At 41.7% G+C, this 19363-nt stretch overlaps 1 protein-coding gene across 1 annotated transcript; it reads right to left on the bottom strand.

Annotated features, from left to right (window-relative positions):
• Positions 1-2324: 2324 nt before the first annotated feature.
• Positions 2325-12608, bottom strand: MGC107969 (protein). The gene is made up of 9 exons (NM_001015757.1): positions 12396-12608; positions 10292-10454; positions 8134-8283; positions 7643-7803; positions 6479-6652; positions 5116-5263; positions 4336-4520; positions 3275-3416; positions 2325-3176 (listed from the first exon to the last, which is right to left on the bottom strand). The coding sequence occupies exons 1-9, from the start codon at positions 12570-12572 to the stop codon at positions 2995-2997; spliced, it is 1482 nt and encodes a 493-aa protein (NP_001015757.1). The 5' UTR covers positions 12573-12608; the 3' UTR covers positions 2325-2994.
• Between the last annotated feature and the right edge of the window lie 6755 nt (positions 12609-19363).

A 19363-nucleotide genomic window follows, 5' to 3' on the forward strand; every position in this document is an offset into this window, starting at 1 on the left:
TAGCCAATCGATATCTGGCCAATTTCAGGCCAGATATTGGTCGGCCAGGCCGCTCGTTTCTGCCCATACACGGGCCGAGTAGCTGCCGAATTGGTCCAAGGGACTGATATCGGCAGCTTCTATCGGCCCGTGTATGGGGGCCTTAAGAGACTGCCAGGGAAAAGGGGCCAGTCCCCTACTCAGTCCAATTAAAAGATCCACATAGTCTATATTAACTTCACTGCAGAATAGTTCAGTCGTACTTTCTTGCTTTCAGTGGGGATGGGAAACACTGAAATTTCTTTAACATTTTTCACATTTAAGTTGTATGTGCATTTACTGAATATAGATTCAGATTCAAGTATCTGGCCAATGCCGGACTGATTCAACTGAGCATGTAAGTAGGGCGAGGGGAGAGGGTGACAATTCTTTAAAGAGACAGCGCCCTTACCTTTACTCGGTAGTCTGACTCTGGTTAGAAAGGAATATGTAGACTCTCATGCAAATAACTTTTATTCACAGCCGATGGTCACCGTTGCATTCAGACAGGCAGGTAGTTAAGCACTTTAAATGTTACATACATTTTCTTCTCCTTCCAAGGACTTCCTAGGCCAGCTGCACAGCTTTGTAAATTATCCCTTCAATACCGCTACCATGGACCTAGAGTCCCACCTATCCACTCTAGTGGCCCAGTATCCACTCTAGTCCCCCTTCATTCTCTTTAGTGGTCCGGTACTCCTCAGTGATACCCCTCCACTCTCTCCGGATAGGACTTTTTATCTATGGATTCTGGCCAGAAGCCTTTTACACTCTTCCTAACTGTTCCTATACTGGCACTGGATTCCCTGACTAACGGGGTACCTGTTGGAACCTAGTTCCACTTTCTCCTGGTTGGGGGCAGAGGCTGCCCGTTCAATCTACCCTGACTGCTTTGTTCACGTAATGCTTGCTATTACACCCCTCCAACCTATGCTAGCTATTCCTCTACTACTGCCCAGGTCCTGACTCACCTCCTGCTGATAGATGTTAACTCGACCACGCCCTCCTGTCCAAAGACCCTGAATCTGGGTGTACCAATATCCTTCTGCTTGCACTGCCCCTAGTGGCCGGTGGTTTACCTTACACTTAACTTTAATACTTTTACCTAAATTACTATGCTGCCACCTAGTGGCCAAACAGTACAATAACCCTTTAACCCATTCTCCCCATACATATTGAACATACATCTTTCCACCTCTGACGTCTAATGGTCGTTTGCGTGCATTGCATAAATCATTTTCATTTCCATACAGACAAACATTTGAAAAGCGCAAAGAGGGACAATTTAACCTAAAGCCAGGTGGTGAAGTTTCAACTTGTGCTTAGCCTTTATCTCTTTAACAGCCAACGAGGTACGGCGTACGCCTTGGTACTTTGGAGTAAAAAGAAATGTGTACCCATTATAGATTCGGGGGGATGTGTACTTTCCAAAAATATATGGCTTTCTGGGGTGAGTGTACTTTTTTGTAGCGTTATCCCACAATGTTGATTTTGCAGGAGCTGAAATGATGGAAATGACAGTACATATGGGGGTATGTTCACATTGGGGCCCCTACATGCCACATACTTAGCTAAACCTATACATATTGGGCATCAAACTGCTCAGTGGACCCCTGGCATCCATATTTAGGGTGTTTTATCTTGGTACCTAATGCTATGTGGGAGATAAGATGCTGCAAAGTAGAAGCTTTGAGGGGATTTTTGAAAATATCATCAAAATTGCCAACTTTAGAAAAGCTTTGCGTCTTGGTACTTTGGAGTAGAAAGACATGGGTACCCATTTTAGATTCGGGGGAATATGTACTTTCCAAAAATATATGGCTTTCTGGGGTGAATTTACTTTTTACTAGCTTTATCCTACATATAATGATGTCAATGTGTTGATTTTGCAGGAGCTGAAATGATAGATCATATGGGGGTATGTTCCCATTGGGGCCCCTACATGCCACATACTTAGCTAAACCTATACATATTGGGCATCAAACTGTTCAGGGAACCCCTGGCGTTCATATTTAGGGGGTTTTATTTGGTTACTTTATGACCTGTAGGAGATAAGATACTATAGACAGGAAGCTCTGAAGCCATTTTTGTAAAATTTCACAAATTTTGATAAAAACCAATAACTTTAGGAAAGCATTGCGACTTGATAGTTTGGAGTAGACAGACAGTTGTGCCTATTCTGGATTCCCCAGAATCTGTTCTTTCCAAAAATGTACAAATTTCTCGGATAAACCTTCTATTAGTGGAATTTTTGGCCTTGAAATCTAAAGTATGCAGCTTTCTGCATAAAAGAAAGCACCTTTATGTTACGATATAAACTTGCCATTTATTTTACATCATTTGAATAATTTTATTATATAATCATTATTTTCTAAAAGCTGGTAAGTTAAATTGGTCCTTTTTTTTTTTAAAGGAAAACAATACCTTACAATAAGATAAGATATAAAAACATATATTAAAGGAAAACTATACCCCCAGAATGAATACATAACCAACAGATAGTTTATATCATATTAAGTGACCTATTAAAGAATCTCCCCAAACTGGAATATATATATCAGTAAATATTGCCCTTTTACATCCTTTCCCTTGAGCCGCCATTTAGTGATGGGCTGTGTGTTCCCTCAGAGATCAGCTGACAGGAAGTGATGCAGCTCTAACTGTAACAGGAAGTAGTGTGGGAGCAAAAGACAGAACTAAGTAAATTAATTGTCTCATGTAACCTACCATGTATGTGTGCCCTTAAGTTGTTTGTTGCACCGTGAATCCTATGATCCCAGGGGGCGGCCTTTAGTACTTAAAATGGCAGTTTAGGATTACCCAATGGCACATACTGCTAAACAAGTATATTTATATGAAAATGGTTTATTTAGATGGAGCAGGGTTTTACATATGAGCTGTTTATGCAATATATTTTTATAGAGACCTACATTGTTCGGGGGATAGTTTTCCTTTAAGATAATGAATTTTGATCTTTCAGGCGCGGGGAATGGCACAGATCATGCCCTCCAGTGGCACGCTTGTGAATCCCACATCGGAAGATAAATTAATGTTGGTGACACCGGGCGGTGGGCGGAAGGAGAATTTCTGTAGAAGGCTTGTGAAGAATATGAACAGCTCCATTCTTGCCAATATCTCTCCTGGGCAAGCTCTGCGGCCTGTAAACCCAACAAAAAGCCCATTGAGCTTGAATGCCACACTGGCCGGGTATTTAAAGACTGATAACTATACACTGTTATATGAATATTCTCAGTACCTGCTGAAAATGGCATAAAGGCTTCTTTCTTCAGAAAATTCCCCTCGGAATCCAGGAAATGATTTGGGTTGAACTGTTCGGGTGCATCAAACTGGGTCTTGTCTTTCAGAACAGAAGTCAGCAATGGGATGATATAGGTGCCCTAAATATAGATTTAGAAAAAGGTGATTAATTTCTTTGAAAAATCTCCATTTTGTTCTTTTGTAAAGAACATATTGCCTAGAACTCTACTACCTCTACTTTGCCAAAATGATGGAACTCTTGTCTTGCTTTATGGTCAGAAATCAAGCCATCAGTGTCTTACAAGACAAAAGTCAGAATACAATTTTAAAATAAACTATACACATTGTTGCACAGTGACTGAAAAACCCTACAGGGAAGGTATGTCTCTACTATGTCTCGACTAGGAATGATTCATGGGACACAGCAGATGTTGAGAATGAAAGGTTGGATGAAGAAGTCAGTAGAGGTTTTGGAATTAAGGGGTGTGTTTATTAAGAATGGAGATAAATATCACCGGTGATGTTGCCTATAGCAACCAATTAGGTTTTTGCTTTGATTTCTAAGTTGTAGGTGACTGTCCAAATCTTATTGCTGATAGGTTGCTATGGGCGACATCACCAGAGATAGTTTTCTCCAATCTTAGTAAACAAGCCCCTAAGTCATCCCCTGTGAAAAAGGGGGCTGTGAGTAGGCTCTATGTCCTGGAAGTAGGAAGCAGGAAATGTAATTTTCTAGCTGTAAATGGCTCAGTCCAAAGTAGCTTGTTATGCTCAAGACAAATATTGAGCTCAGAGACACTTGGAGTGTTCCCAGAGAACTGCCTTTGCCTCCCCCCCTTAAACAAAAGTAAAAGATGTAGGACTAAGTGTGAGACAGAAATGGCCACGCTGACAAAGACAAATCACCATGCAAACTTAGTACTACGGACACGTTCCCTGTAAAACTGATGAACTGATAAATGCTCCCCAAAAGTACAACGTTAGTCCTTTTATAGATGTTTTCAAATGTTACATTTGGGCCTTATATTGCAGTAGAATAATATCCCATTGAAAACTTACTTTTGGAATAAAATATCCTTTGAAGTGCACATCCCTGGTTGTCTCGTGTGGTACACTGAGTGGAACTATATCAGCAAATCTTAACATTTCATGTATAACAGCATTTGTGAAGGGCATTTGTGTGCGGTGACTGTAGGTGGGGTGCGCCGACCCAATTACTCTTGCTATTTCATCATGGACCTTTTCTTTATAAGGGAATTAAGGCAGTTAAGTGGTGTTCTGAGTATATTGTCCCATACACTTCCATTTATTAAGTGCAACTTAACACTTTACCCTACATTTTGTCATTCTCTTTTGTTCTCTGTCATCCCTTGACTATTAAGACTATAAGAGACTATAAAGTCTCTGTATGTTTTCTCCTACCCACAATCCTCACTTTCCTCTCCTGAACCTTTTCCCCTTTTACCAATGCACTATTCCCAGTAAAAACTAATATGTCACTACAACTGTACAAAAATATTTGTAAACCCCAAAATGGTCAATTCCTTTCATAATCTCAAACTTGATGATCTTCTCAAAGAATGTTCTCAAAGGACATGGCACAAGTACAAAAAAATGACAGTACAAAAAATAAAATGTATAAGATTCTGATGTTCATTAAAAAATGTATTTTGTTATGTGAGTATGTGCCACTAGTGATCCATTTTGAGGATACCAAAGAGGCTTTCCATACGATCAGTAGATCTACTCATTTCATTGGCTCTGACAACAGAGAACAGGGCACCAAACTAGGTGGTAGGACCATTATACCCATCATAAAGATACGTCTTTTAAAATTACCCTGAATATCTGGATACTTTATCATCAAAAGCAGAGCCCATCGGAGGGCGGTAGATGTTGTTTCCATTCCTGCTGAAAACAAGTTCCTTACGAGTCTGACCAAGTTTTCATTATGAAAGTATGAGTATGTCTCCGGGTGTTTTGCTTCCTGTAAAAAAATAATAAATTCATAATAAAAAATGGAAACTATAAAACCATTAACTCTTATGTACTTTTATTAAAATTTGACGTCAAAAACTATTTTTTTGTTTTAAAGAAAAAGAGTAAAATAGTAGAATTATTTTTTTAGAAGAAACCTTAAAACTGATATCAGTTTAGGCTGAGTTCAAATTACCAACAGGAAAAGGAACCCTAGTCGAAGTTATCACAACCCGTTTACCACCAATCATAGACATTATGGAGGAAAGTCATAGCTAACTACTATTATTAATACTAATTATTATCGCTGATAATTCTGCTAACAATTGTCATGATGTTCACTTTAACCAAATTTTTGAACTTACCACATTTGTCCTAGCCAGTAGTGATGTGCAGGTAGACAAAAAAAATGCCCCCACCCAACCCTAACCCACATGCATCCAATCCTATAGGTTTCGGGCTGACCCGCACATCCCTACTAGCCAGTCCCATTGGATTTCCAAGGCTAAAGCCGCCATGTTTATTCCAACTGTTCTGTTATAGTCACTAGCCAGAACAATATCATAAACTAAACCTGAGAACAACTAGCACAAAGAAAAACGAAGAAGAAGGAAGGAGAAGGAAGGAGAAGGAAGGAGAAGGAAGGTGAAGGAGGAAGAAGGAGGGAGAAGGAAGAAGAAGGAAGAAGGAAGGAGAAGGAAGAAGAAGGAAGGAGAAGGGAAGAGAAGGAAGGAGAAGGGAGGAGAAGGAAGAAGAAGGAAGGACAAGGAAGGAGAAGGAAGGAGAAGGAAGAAGAAGGAAGGACAAGGAAGGAGAAGGAAGGAGAAGGAAGAAGAAGGAAGGAGAAGGAAGAAGAAGGAAGGAGAAGGAAGAAGAAGGAAGGAGAAGGAAGGAGAAGGAAGGAGAAGGAAGAAGAAAGAAGGAGAAGGAAGGAGAAGGAAGGAGAAGGAGAAGATTGTTAATAACAATAACAATGTGGTAATTGTTATTGTTTTTATTGTTATTGTTAGTATTGTTATTATTATTATTATTATAGTAAAGTGGGAGGGCTTCTGTTATATGAGGGGTTGAGTTAACTTATGTAGCCACTGACAGGGGCAAGGGGATACCAGTCATTAGCAACCATGCTGATTGCTGGGCAAAGTTTCAGAAGAGGGCAAAAAGCTAAATTGAAATCTAACTGCTGGGGATAGTAGTTTCAAGTAGAGCAACAAATGTTATTCACCTCTTTTTGTCGTGCCAGAAACACATCAATGAAACTCCTCTGATCATGTATATCAAAATTTTTTTGATATTCCACAAATGTTCTCTTAAGAAATGCATAGAGTTCTTTCAAATTCTTCTTAACTGTTTTGTGGCAACCGGGTAGAAATCCAAGGGCAGGAAACATATTATAAATCTAAATACAGAGGAGGAAAAACACATCAACATCCATTTTTATAAAAAAAAGTAGGTCATTAATAACACCAATGGAAATAATCAAAGTTACTTACCCTATCCAGTTCATGGCACTCTGTTCCATAACTATAGGATTAGTATTGTTAAAGAGTAAAACCCTAACTTGTGTAATGTGTATTATGGCACAAGTATTCATTCACTATATTTTTTTGCAAGCATTTATAAAATTTGTGCAAGCATGTGTTTGAAAATGTCCCTGTTGATAACCCACCTACAAGTTTCCAAAGGGTTTATAGAGGTCGATATTAAGAAGAACACCTGTTGTAGTCTTTGGTTTGATTTGAACAGTGGAGCCTCCCACATATTGGCTTCCCTGTCCCTAACCAAAGGTCCAGGATGGCAGCTGGAAAATTCCTGATGAATTATTGACTTCCCTGATGTTTCTACAAAGTCCCAACAACTTTATTGGTTGTTTAGGGCCACTACAGCTCAGTCCTTCCTTTTAAGTCTTTCAGTTTAATCATTTCCAGGCGTGAGCATTGCTGTTGCTTTAGAACTGAGATTTGTCCCTGTCCGTTGCTTCTCCAGGCTTTTGTCCTACCTTGTCCTGGCTGATTCTATTTGATCCTGCTTTGGTCTTGTCTCCATTCCTGCTTCTACTCCTGCCCCAGTCTGTCTTGTTTCTCCACTCACTTCATCCTGTTCCGTTGAGATCTTCTTTTCTATGTCTAGCTTCTAATTTGTTTTGATCTGCTCCTTGCTTCCTATGCATTTCTTTTGGATTTCCCCCTAATTCACCTAAACCTGGTAGAAGTTAGGCAGGCATGTGAATGGATAAGAAGTAGGATATTAGATAATAAACATTGAGTTACCGTGAGTGGAGGTATTTATTGAATGAGCAATGATGTAAGATGTTCAAGTATGTGCATGTTAGAACCAGTTTTAATCTAAATGAAATGGACTACTATACCAAATTATAAAGGAACATTACCGTAACCATGGGAGATCCAAGAAGTTTAACATATTCACTGTTCAAATTAACAAGTCTAAGAAATACTGGGTCTTCATACTCCATGCGATGTCCAAGTAATATTGCCACAATGATGTTGGCCACTGATGTAATTAATATGGTGGAGTTATCAAATGGCTTCCCTGGAAACAAAAACAACACTGACCAACATATATAAAGAAAGCCATCTAATTGTCATAAATATCATTATTCTACATGTGACCCTTTATCTGAATTAATTGTTATCTTGTATAAATTGGTGCCTTAGCTGGATGGAGTCTTGTAAGGTTCCAAATAAGCTATAAATCACATTATTAAGTCAGATTATTTCCCGTATGGCAAAGGAGGGACTTTAGAAATAGGCAAATCAATAAAAGAATCTTTTGATTGGTTACTATTACAAAACTGCCTTCAGTTTGGAGACTTTTTCACATATTCCATATACAATTTTTGACATTTAATTCATACAACACCTTTAAAAGATGCAAAATATTGAACCAGGTAACTGCATTCATGGGCAATTGTCTCTTCTATGGTGCTCTTGCCCATCCCAAAGTCTTTCAGGGTTGTGATAGTAAATCTCCTCATCGCTTTCCAGTTTTCTCCATTTGAAAATATCATCCCTAAAATGAATTTCAGGTTTCAAATACAATATGAAATAAGAAATGTTCAATTAAAACAATAGAACAGTTCAAAAAAATTCAATTGTTTGCTCAAATTTCTGCCTAGTTTTAGGTAAAAACTTTCAATTTCCTATTAGATTTAGTCAACATATTTTTTTATTTTTATTTCTATCACTATAGGCTTATGGTGCAAAAAATGATGAATTATTGAAAAAAAAAAAAAAGGAACATTAGTAAATGCCCCCATAAATATAGATCTTTTATCTCATTGTATCAGTATTGTCCCTTGTAAGAATATGATGATGGGTTCCATAAAAGAAATCTACAATTTCTGCTTGTTCCTCACCCCGAAAGTTTTATAAATGACGCACCAGTCACATGATCTAGCCTTGCATCCCCAGTGACTTTAATACCATGCACACATGAGCAGAAGACTTTGGCCAGAGGTCTCCTTCTTCTTCAGAAGAGGAGTCATTATGTAGTTCTGTCACTTTGGACCCCACTAGCTGGTGTATTTTGTTGGTGCTGGAGAGCCTAAGGTGAAGGTAAGCCTTAGAAAAAAAGGGCTAGTGTAAGGAATAGGGGACTGTTGACTATACTACCCTCAAGGGTTTAAATACCGGGGAATTTCCTACCAGTCATTTGAACTGAAGAAGCCACTCGGATGAGTGGTGAAACGTTTCCAAGAAAAACTCAGAAAAGTCCAGTTGTTTTAGACTTAGTTCTACTAGATACTGTATATCATGACCTGGATGAATGAGAATCTTCATAGACAAGGAATAGGGTAGTTAGAAGACCTGTCTGAGGCTCCAGTGTGGAGACCAGAAGGGCTAGTACCCCATAGTGTCACCTGTAAAGTAACACCAAAGAGACTGTGTGAGATTGAGCAGATATTATTGACTATAGAGGACTAATGTCCTAATGTTTTAAAAACCACTGGCACCCAAGTTATTGATAGATTTGTCCTGTGTGTGAAGTCAGTCCTTTTGGGAGTTGTGAGTAGCCAAGTTTGAGGTGGGTAAGAACCAGCAAGGTTCCAAGGTGAGGTCCCATTACAGTGGGAATATGCCTTCCCTGATCTGATTTTGCTCTTCTTTTCCCCCCTTGCACTTGTTCCACTCGTCCGGCTTCTGCCTTTCTTTTCTCTGTCCAGCCAATGGCTTGGCCCATATTCTGCTGTTCTCACTTTTGACCTGTATTTTTACTTTGCGATTAGTGATGAGCGAATTTTTTCGGCAGGCATGGATTCGCAGCGAATTTCCGCATTTCGCCATTGGCGAATTGTTTCGTGAAATGTCCGTGAAAAAATTCCGGAAAAATTTGTTGCGTGGGAATTTTTTGTGCGCGTCAAATGGGGCACGGTCCCATCAAAAAAAGGGAGCGGACGTGTAAAAAAAAGGCGCGGTCACAGCTAAAAAAGACATGTCCGCGTCAATTTGAGCGCGGTCACGTCAACAAAAAGGCGCGGTCGTGTCAGAAAAAGCATGGGCAACAAAAAAAGATGCGGTCAACAAAAAAATTCCTGCGACAAATGCGATTAGCAAATTTTTCTCCGTTTCGTGAATTTTCTTGCCGTTACGTGAATTTTATGACGAAACGGGACAGATTCACTCATCGCTATTTGCGAGCTTTCTGCTTGCTTTACCAAGGATATCAATTTTTAGGGGAGTTGTATTTTATAGTGATGAGCGAATTTGTTCGCCAGGCGTAAAAAAATTTCCGCAGTGTGTCAAATTGGGCGTGGCTGTGCAAAAATGGGGCGTGGCCGCCTACAAAAAGGTGCGGGCGACAAAAAAGACGCAGGTGGCAAAAGTATCAAGCGACAAATGCGTTTCGTGAATTTTTTGCCGTTTCACAAATTATCTTGCTGTTTTGTGAATTTTATGACGAAGCAAAACGGGACAAATTCGCTCATCACTAGTTTTTTAACACAATATGACAATTTGTGCTGCTTACAAGAACTAAGAGTCACAATATAAACAATATACAGTGATGGAAAGGAACTTACCCAGACCCTTTTCTAAATCCTTAGTGACTGGAATATACGCTCTGCCCCCAAACTCCTCAGCGTGGGTAACAAGAGCATCTTTAACCGTTTCATATCCAACCAAAATCACCATTTTCTTCCTGCCCATCTGCACACTGAACACTGGGCCATATTTTTTAGACAGCTTGAAAATAAAAATGAGACATAAGTGACTTGTTGCAGTGAGTTAGGGAGTTAACTAAGCACGTGTGTGTGTTTGGCAATCACAGACTGAGAGAATAAAACAGAAACTTTTTCAGTTTGAAAGGAAACACAAGGGAAATCATAAATATAGGAGTTCTTAAATGTGACCAGGCCATATAATAGTCAGGGATAGAATGTTGGGGCTGCTGGGGGCAAAGAAGATGTCCTGGTTGGGATGTAACAGGCAGGCCACAGCTTCTATTAACGGACAATAAAATAAGAGATAAAAACATATAGTAAAGGGAAACTATACCCCAGAATGAATACGTAACCAACAGACAGTTTATATTATGTTAAGTGGCCTATTAAAGAATCTCCCCAAACTGGAATATATATATATCAGTAAATATTGCCCTTTTACAGCCTTTCCCTTGAGCCGCCATTTAGTGATGGGCTGTGTGCTCCCTCAGAGATCAGTTGACAGGAAGTGATGCAGCTCTAACTGTAACAGGAAGTAGTGTGGGAGCAAAAGGCAGAACTCTGCCCATTCATTGGCTGATGGGGCCTAGCATGTATGTGTGCCTTGGCTTGTTTGTGTGCACTGTGACTCCTATGATCCCAGGGGGCGGCCCTTAGTATCCTATTTAGGATTACCCAATGGCACATACTGCTAAACAAGTATATTTTTATGAAAATGGTTTATTGAGATGACGCAGGGTTTTACATATGAGCAGTTTATGCAATATAGTTTTATAGAAACCAACATTGTTCAATGGTTTTCCTTTAACAGTAAAGTTAAAATGCAATATATTTAACAGTTGCACAATGTTACATGCTGTACTGACATGGGAATGCTGGAGGACAAAAACAAACGCCGAGGTGGCTGCCTGCCAAGCTGGATACCTATTACAGCAGCAGCAGGTAGACAAGTGAGAGCAGGGAACTATAATACACCACTTTCCTGGGACCTTTGGCCAAGGAAATTACCACTCATCATTGAGAGCCATGGAGGAAAGACTGGGGCCTAACCCCTCCCCTGGCAAGCAGTGCCCCCCAAGCTGTTATGAGGATCTGCTTCCTCTATAGTTGTTAACAATTCCCCCTCTCCGGCTGCTCTACTACCTAATCCAGAGCGAGTGGGTGGAGGAAAGTGGCAGCTGTGCATGGACTCTTTCGAGGGGGAGCACATTGTTGTTACACCACTGCTTCCTGTGGTGACTGACACATCTTATAACAATTCTTATTATACTCCTACTAAACACTAACCCCCATATGTTATAAAGCTCACTAAGTTTGCCCACGAGCAGAAACCAATGAGCGAATGTATTCTCCAGGCATGCATTTGCAGTGAATTTCCGCATTTCGCCATTGGTGAATTGTTTCGCAAAACCTCCGTGATAATTCGTTGAGCGTCAAAAAAAAGTTGCGGTCACGTCAAAATCTGCGGGCGACAAAAATAAGACGCAGGCGACAAAAAAAGACGGGGGCGACAAAAATAAGACGCAGGCGACAAAAAAAGACGCGGGCGACAAAAAAAGTTGCACGACAAATGCATTTTGCGGGGTTTTTTCGCCGTTTCGCAAATTTTCTTGTCATTTTGCAAATTTTTTGGCGACGCAAAATGGGACAGATTCGCTTATCACTAATAAAAGTGGCCAGCAAATGCTATCTGCTGATTGGTTGCTATGGGTTACTGCTTCTGGCAAACTTAGTGCCTTTTATTCCATAACTCCATTAATGTCTTTTATTACATAACCCAATAAAATTCCTGCTTGCCCTTTCTAATACAGTCAAGGCTCTTTTTTTTGATTGGAGCAGACTGTGCTCAGGTCTCATAATCCAACATGGAACAGAGAGGTCTGCGGATATTTACCCAATGCCACACATTGTGGTAAAAATGCAAAAAAAAGCCCAATTTCAGCCTTTTTTGCACTTTACTTACCTCTATGTAAGTCCGTTGAGGCTTTTTTAAGTCAATACTGAATACATTTCCAACCAGGGGCCAGCCTTTGGGTCCCGGGGGAAAATTGTTCAAAGCTTTTCTCTTCCAGTTGCTTAAAATATAAAGAACCGTCACCACTAGGACTAAATAAGTTGCCAAGGAAAATGTAAAATCCATGTTCGCAGAGAATCTAAAACTAAAAAGCTCAGGATGGATCCCGGAGTTAAATGCCAATTGGGATAAAGTTTTAATCAATGATTATTTGTGTTGCTGCAACCTGTAATCCATTAGGCAATAGTACAAGGAACCGAGTGCAAATGGGACAGAATCCAGATCCCGTTGCCAAGTAGAGATGAGAGAAGCTCCTGTGATTTTCTGCTAAAACTCCCCTTTTTTTGCACCTATGCCCTCCCTGGCATCGGCACACTGCGGCACACTGTACATAGAGCCATTGGCACACAAATGCCATAACTCTAATTTTCATATTGCTCCATTTGCAGCTCTAATAATTATCGGCAGAGCCAAAAAGCTAAACTACAGAACCACATTGGTCATACTTTGACCAAGAAAAGGGGCTTAATTTCCTTTTAGTGTAAGTAATTAGGTGTCTAATGTACTAGGGCATTGCCATGGAATAGGGGCAGCCATTTTTTCAGTCCCCTTCTCTTGCACTTGTAAATGAGCACAGGGTCAGACTGGGGGGTGAAGGGCCCACCGGGGCCCGTGCCCATAGCCTCCCCCCCCCCAGAGGGGCCCCCCTAACCCCCCTCGCAGGGCCCCCCACCCAACGTCCTTCCCCGAGCGCGTACATTTAACGCATCGGGGCAGGAGCGGTGGGGCAGGGGGAGCGCCGCAAGGGTCGGGTCTGGGCCCACCGTGACAGTCCGACCCTGAATGAGCCCCATAGTCTATATTAACTTCACTGAGGATTAGTTCAGTCGTACTTTCTTGTTTGGGGATGAGAAACAAGAGAAACATTGAAACTTCATTTACATTTTTCACATATGGGGGCCCATTTATCAAAGTATTGTTTCCGAATGGAAAAAAAAAATTTTTTTCAAAATTTTCGTACTGTGTGTATTTTTTGCAACTTTTTCGCTAATGTGCGCAACTTTTTCGTGCTTTGAGTGGGCCGGGTTGGAGCTGCAGAGTGCCATTGAGCCCTATGGGAGACTTTCCTTGGGCCGGGTTGGAGCTGCAGAGTGCCATTGAGCCCTATGGGAGACTTCCCTTGGGCCAGGTTGGAGCTGCAGAGTGCCATTGAGCCCTACGGGAGACTTTCCTTGGGCCGGGTTGGAGCTGCAGAGTGCCATTGAGACCTATGGGAGACTTTCCTTGGGCCGGGTTGGAGCCGCAGAGTGCCATTGAGCCCCATGGGAGACTTTCCTTGGGCCGGGTTGGAGCCGCAGAGTGCCATTGAGCCCTATGGGAGACTTTCCTCGGGCCGGGTTGGAGCTGCAGAGTGCCATTGAGCCCTATGGGAGACTATCCTCGGGCCGGGTTGGAGCTGCAGAGTGCCATTGAGCCCTATGGGAGACTATCCTCGGGCCGGGTTGGAGCTGCAGAGTGCCATTGAGCCCTATGGGAGACTTTCCTTGGGCCGGGTTGGAGCTGCAGAGTGCCATTGAGCCCTATGGGTGACTATCCTTGGGCCGGGTTGGAGCTGCAGAGTGCCATTGAGCCCTATGGGAGACTTTCCTTGGGCCGGGTTGGAGCTGCAGAGTGCCATTGAGCCCTATGGGAGGCTTTCCTTGGGCCGGGTTGGAGCTGCAGAGTGCCATTGAGCCCTATGGGAGGCTTTCCTTGGGCCGGGTTGGAGCTGCAGAGTGCCATTGAGCCCTATGGGAGACTTTCCTTGGGCCGGGTTGGAGCTGCAGAGTGCCATTGAGCCCTATGGGAGACTTTCCTTGGGCCGGGTTGGAGCTGCAGAGTGCCATTGAGCCCTATGGGAGATTTTCCTTGGGCCGGGTTGGAGCTGCAGAGTGCCATTGAGCCCTATGGGAGACTTTCCTTGGGCCGGGTTGGAGCTGCAGAGTGCCATTGAGCCCTATGGGAGACTTTCCTTGGGCCAGGTTGGAGCTGCAGAGTGCCATTGAGCCCTATGGGAGACTTTCCTTGGGCCGGGTTGGAGCTGCAGAGTGCCATTGAGTCCTATGGGAGACTTTCCTTGGGCCGGGTTGGAGCTGCAGAGTGCCATTGAGCCCTATGGGAGACTTTCCTTGGGCCGGGTTGGAGCTGCAGAGTGCCATTGAGCCCTATGGGAGGCTTTCCTTGGGCCGGGTTGGAGCTGCAGAGTGCCATTGAGCCCTATGGGAGGCTTTCCTTGGGCCGGGTTGGAGCTGCAGAGTGCCATTGAGCCCTATGGGAGACTTTCCTTGGGCCGGGTTGGAGCTGCAGAGTGCCATTGAGCCCTATGGGAGACTTTCCTCGGGCCGGGTTGGAGCTGCAGAGTGCCATTGAGCCCTATGGGAGACTTTCCTTGGGCCGGGTTGGAGCTGCAGAGTGCCATTGAGCCCTATGGGAGACTTTCCTTGGGCCGGGTTGGAGCTGCAGAGTGCCATTGAGCCCTATGGGAGGCTTCCAAAATCATGCACTGAAGGATCAAAGTTGGAAAGGTCTTACCACCGTTTACGTGGTTAAAATTACGTTAAAATTTTGTGACTTTCGGATCGCCAATACGATATTATCGTGACTATTACGATTTTTTCGTAAGCATATTCAGGACATTTCCAATCATCAGAAATGATCGTATCTAATCCAAATTTTACCCATTTCAGGATTTGAACTCGTACTTTGATGAATCTGCCCCTTAAGATTTGTGTGTATTTACTGATTTACTCAATAGGAATCATCTAAGCCAATTCAATATAGATGCAGATTCAAGGATCCGTGCCAGTGCCGGACTGATTCCACCGAGCAGAGTCTGACATCTAGTGGTCATTTGTGTGCATTGCATGAACAATTCTCATTTCCAGACAAACATTTAAAAAGTACGAGTGACAACGTTAACCTTTGTGCGCAGCAAGGCAGTAAAATTTTTTCTTTGCCACTTTTTAGCCACAAAACACCAAGGGGTTATTTAATATAGGACTCTAAGTTTGCACAGGAGCAGTAACCTATAGCAACCAATCAACAGGAAGTATTTATTGATGACCTGTTTAAAAGCAAACATCTTATTGGTTGCTATCGGTTATTGGTCCTGGGCAAACTTAGGGGCACATTTACTAAGATCCGATTTTTTTTCTGGGCTTAAAACACAATATGATATAAATTCGGAGTAACCATGATAATTTCTGAAATTTTAAAATGTCTCGGAAATCCTTCCTACGAAAATATCACAATTGCGTTCCGAAAGTCACAATTAGTGCTGAGCGAATCTGTTCCGTTGCTCAAAAATTTATGACTCTTTCAAAAGATCCGCGAAACGGCGAAAAATTCGCGAAACGGCAAAAATGTTGTGCGGCAAAAAAAGTTGTCGACCGCGGCTATTATTTTGTTGCCATCGGCTATTATTTTGTCGCCCGCGACTATTCTTTTGTCGCCCACGGCTATTATTTTGTTGCCCGCGGCTGATATTTTGTCGCCCGCGGCTGATATTTTGTCACCCACGGCTATTATTTTGTCACCCACGGCTATTATTTTGTTGCACGGCTATTATTTTGTCGCCCGCGGCTATTATTTTGACACCCACAGCTATTATTTTGTTGCCCGCGGCTATTATTTTGTCACACGACTATTATTTTGTCGCCCACGGCTAATATTTTGTCGCCCGCGGCTATTATTTTGTCGCCCGTGGCTATTATTTTGTCGCGCGTGGCTATTATTTTGTTGCGCATGGCTATTATTTTGTCGCACACAGCTATTATTTTTTTTTACACCAGCACCAATTTTTGGACATGCGGCGTGCCAATGGCGAAACGCGGAAATTCGCCGCGAATCCATGCCTGGCGAAACATTTTGCCCATCACTAGTCACGATATATTTGTGCCGAAAAGTTCGTAATGCCATGAAAAGCCTTCAGATTTGATGTCTTCCATGTCTGGCTTGGGAAGCCTTCCATAGGACTCAATGGTACTCGACAGATCAAACCTGGCGAAAAGATAGTCCAGAGGATAGTGTAACTAAAACGAATATGTTCTTATTCTTTGCGCAAACTACAATTTTTTTGTGGAAATTTAATGAAAATTATGTGGAGTGGAATTTTAACAAACTTTTCGCATACATTCCAAAATGTTCTATAAGTTAGAAAAAATACGAAATTATCTCAAAATTGTTTAGTAAATGTGCCCCCAAGTGTCTTTAATTACATATAAGGGCAAGACAGTTAAAATATATGTAAACCCCCCAAAAAGAATGTAATCAGTGAACAGCCTCTTTGAAATATTTAAATACCTGACACTTTGGTTGTTAAAAGGTTAATAATATGGCTGCTACATCCCCTTAATCCCCTTAATTTCTTCTCCTCTTCTAACCCACTCACCTCCCTCCCTTAGGAATTTACTCTGGCTGTTGGCTACTGGGCATGCTCAGTTCTTTTCAACTCAGTTTACCAAACACGCCCTCCAGTCTAGCAGCCAATGAAGAGATGGCATCACTGGTTTCCATAGAAACTCTGCTCTAGCTTTGCTCTCTGCTGATGAAACATGTTTATGTGTCAGAAGGGAAAATGGCCGCCGGGTGAAAGCTGCTACTTGTTTTAGAAAAATGTGCGTTTTTTCCCACATCTTTTTTATTCATGTTTTTTTCAATTCAGATCTTTTAATAAATGACAAGACATTCATGGTTTTTGACATTCATGAGTTTAGTTGTAATTTCAAAAAACTGTAAAACGACAAAAATCCAAATAATAATTAATAAATCCACCCCAAGTACCTCATGACACTCTATGGCACCTGAATTTCATAGTAACATAGTAACATAGTAACATAGTAAGTTGGGTTGAAAAAAGACATACTTCCATCACGTTCAACCATAATGCCTATATATAACCTGCCTAACTGCCAGTTGAGGGGAAAAAATTCCTTCCGGACTCCAAGATGGCGATCAATTTTGTTTGTCCTGCATATTCCTTTCCACATTTTGTACATGTTATCAAATATAACTCATTTAGAATTACAATTTCATACGTTGCCTCGTTCTAAATGTTTATAGGTCATGGTGGAGACAAACCGTTGAGTTTTCAGTATTTAATTACAGGTAAGCTAGATTAGCTAGTTGATAACCTATCACCCAATGTTCTTGGCCTCCCGGTCACAAACCTACAACTGTAGAAATTTCATCCACAACAGGGTCAGTTTATAGAATCTCCAAGTTTCTACGCTTGAGACGCTTGAGTCATAGTAGTAATATCTACTACAGAAGCCCTTTTAAAATCTTCTTCTTCCCACGTGACTCTTAGGGTGAAGACACACTGAGCTACTAGTAGCAACTTCTTTTTCACGGCTACTAAACTGCAGAAAATCCCCTGCCATAGACAATACTGGGAATTGCCTCTGCTAAAACACACGTAGAGACAATTATCAGTAAATGATCAGCATTGTCTTTTTAAGTAGCCACGACAAATAGCTGCTACTAGTAGCTCTGTGTGTCTTCACCCCTTCAGTGTATGCATTACGTGTCCACCATCTTTTAAATATCTAGGTAAACACAAAACCAAAAGTTGAAATAGAAATCAATGTATTCACATAAATGTTCACCTATTGATCCGATTTCAGCAATGATTGGGCACCCAACCGGGAGTCTATTTGGTTTGTGCACCGTAAAGAGGTAATGGAAATTCACCAGTCATATCTATAATAATAATAACAATAAATGCAAGGGTTTTCTCTATAAAGGTGCCCATACACTATAAGATCTGCTCATTTGTACAGATTTTTCCCGCAATATGCCCACCTAAGGTCATGTGATTGTTCTGATAGGATTTCTGATAGACTCCCAATTAACTGGGGGGGGGGGTGGGGCAGCTCTGCTACTTGTGCAATTTGCCCAGTGTTTAAAATGAGCCCCAGTATCTTCTGTACTTGATCCCAACTAAGATATACAGTGGAGGAAATAATTATTTGACCCCTCACTGATTTTGTAAGTTTGTCCAATGACAAAGAAATGAAAAGTCTCAGAACAGTATCATTTCAATGGTAGGTTTATTTTAACAGTGGCAGATAGCACATCAAAAGGAAAATCGAAAAAATAACTTTAAATAAAAGATAGCAACTGATTTGCATTTCATTGAGTGAAATAAGTTTTTGAACCCCTACCAACCATTAAGAGTTCTGGCTCCCACAGAGTGGTTAGACACTTCTACTCAATTAGTCAACCTCATTAAGGACACCTGTCTTAACTAGTCACCTGTATAAAAGACACCTGTCCACAGAATCAATCAATCAAGCAGACTCCAAACTCTCCAACATGGGAAAGACCAAAGAGCTGTCCAAGGATGTCAGAGACAAAATTGTAGACCTGCACAAGGCTGGAATGGGCTACAAAACCATTAGCAAGAAGCTGGGAGAGAAGGTGACAACTGTTGGTGGGATTGTTCGAAAATGGAAGGAGCACAAAATGACCATCAATCGACCTCGCTCTGGGGCTCCACGCAAGATCTCACCTCGTGGGGTGTCAATGATTCTGAAAAAGGTGAAAAAGCATCCTAGAACTACACGGGAGGAGTTAGTTAATGACCTCAAATTAGGTCCCCCTGCTAGAGAAGGCACATGTGCAGGCCCGACTGAAGTTTGCCAATGAACACCTGTATGATTCTGTGAGTGACTGGGAGAAGGTGCTGTGGTCTGATGAGACCAAAATAGAGCTCTTTGGCATTAACTCAACTCGCTGTGTTTGGAGGAAGAAAAATTCTGCCTATGACCCCCAAAACACCGTCCCCACCGTCAAGCATGGGGGTGGAAACATTTTGCTTTGGGGGTGTTTTTCTGCTAAGGGCACAGGACAACTTATTCGCATTAACGGGAAAATGG

The sequence above is a fragment of the Xenopus tropicalis genome, chromosome 5 (assembly GCF_000004195.4).
Source record: "Xenopus tropicalis strain Nigerian chromosome 5, UCB_Xtro_10.0, whole genome shotgun sequence".
NCBI classification, from domain to species: domain Eukaryota; kingdom Metazoa; phylum Chordata; class Amphibia; order Anura; family Pipidae; genus Xenopus; species Xenopus tropicalis.

What these genes read in the sequence shown, in the direction of transcription:
- MGC107969 (NM_001015757.1), bottom strand. Translation starts at nt 12,572, where the DNA reads ATGGATTTTACATTTTCCTTGGCAACTTATTTAGTCCTAGTGGTGACG. An exon ending in ATATTTTGCATCTTTTAAAG is followed by an intron (nt 7,804 to 8,133) that starts GTGTTGTATGAA and finishes TTTTGTTTCCAG; the next exon opens with GGAAGCCATTTGATAACTCC. An exon ending in AAGGATATTTTATTCCAAAA is followed by an intron (nt 3,417 to 4,335) that starts GTAAGTTTTCAA and finishes ATCTATATTTAG; the next exon opens with GGCACCTATATCATCCCATT.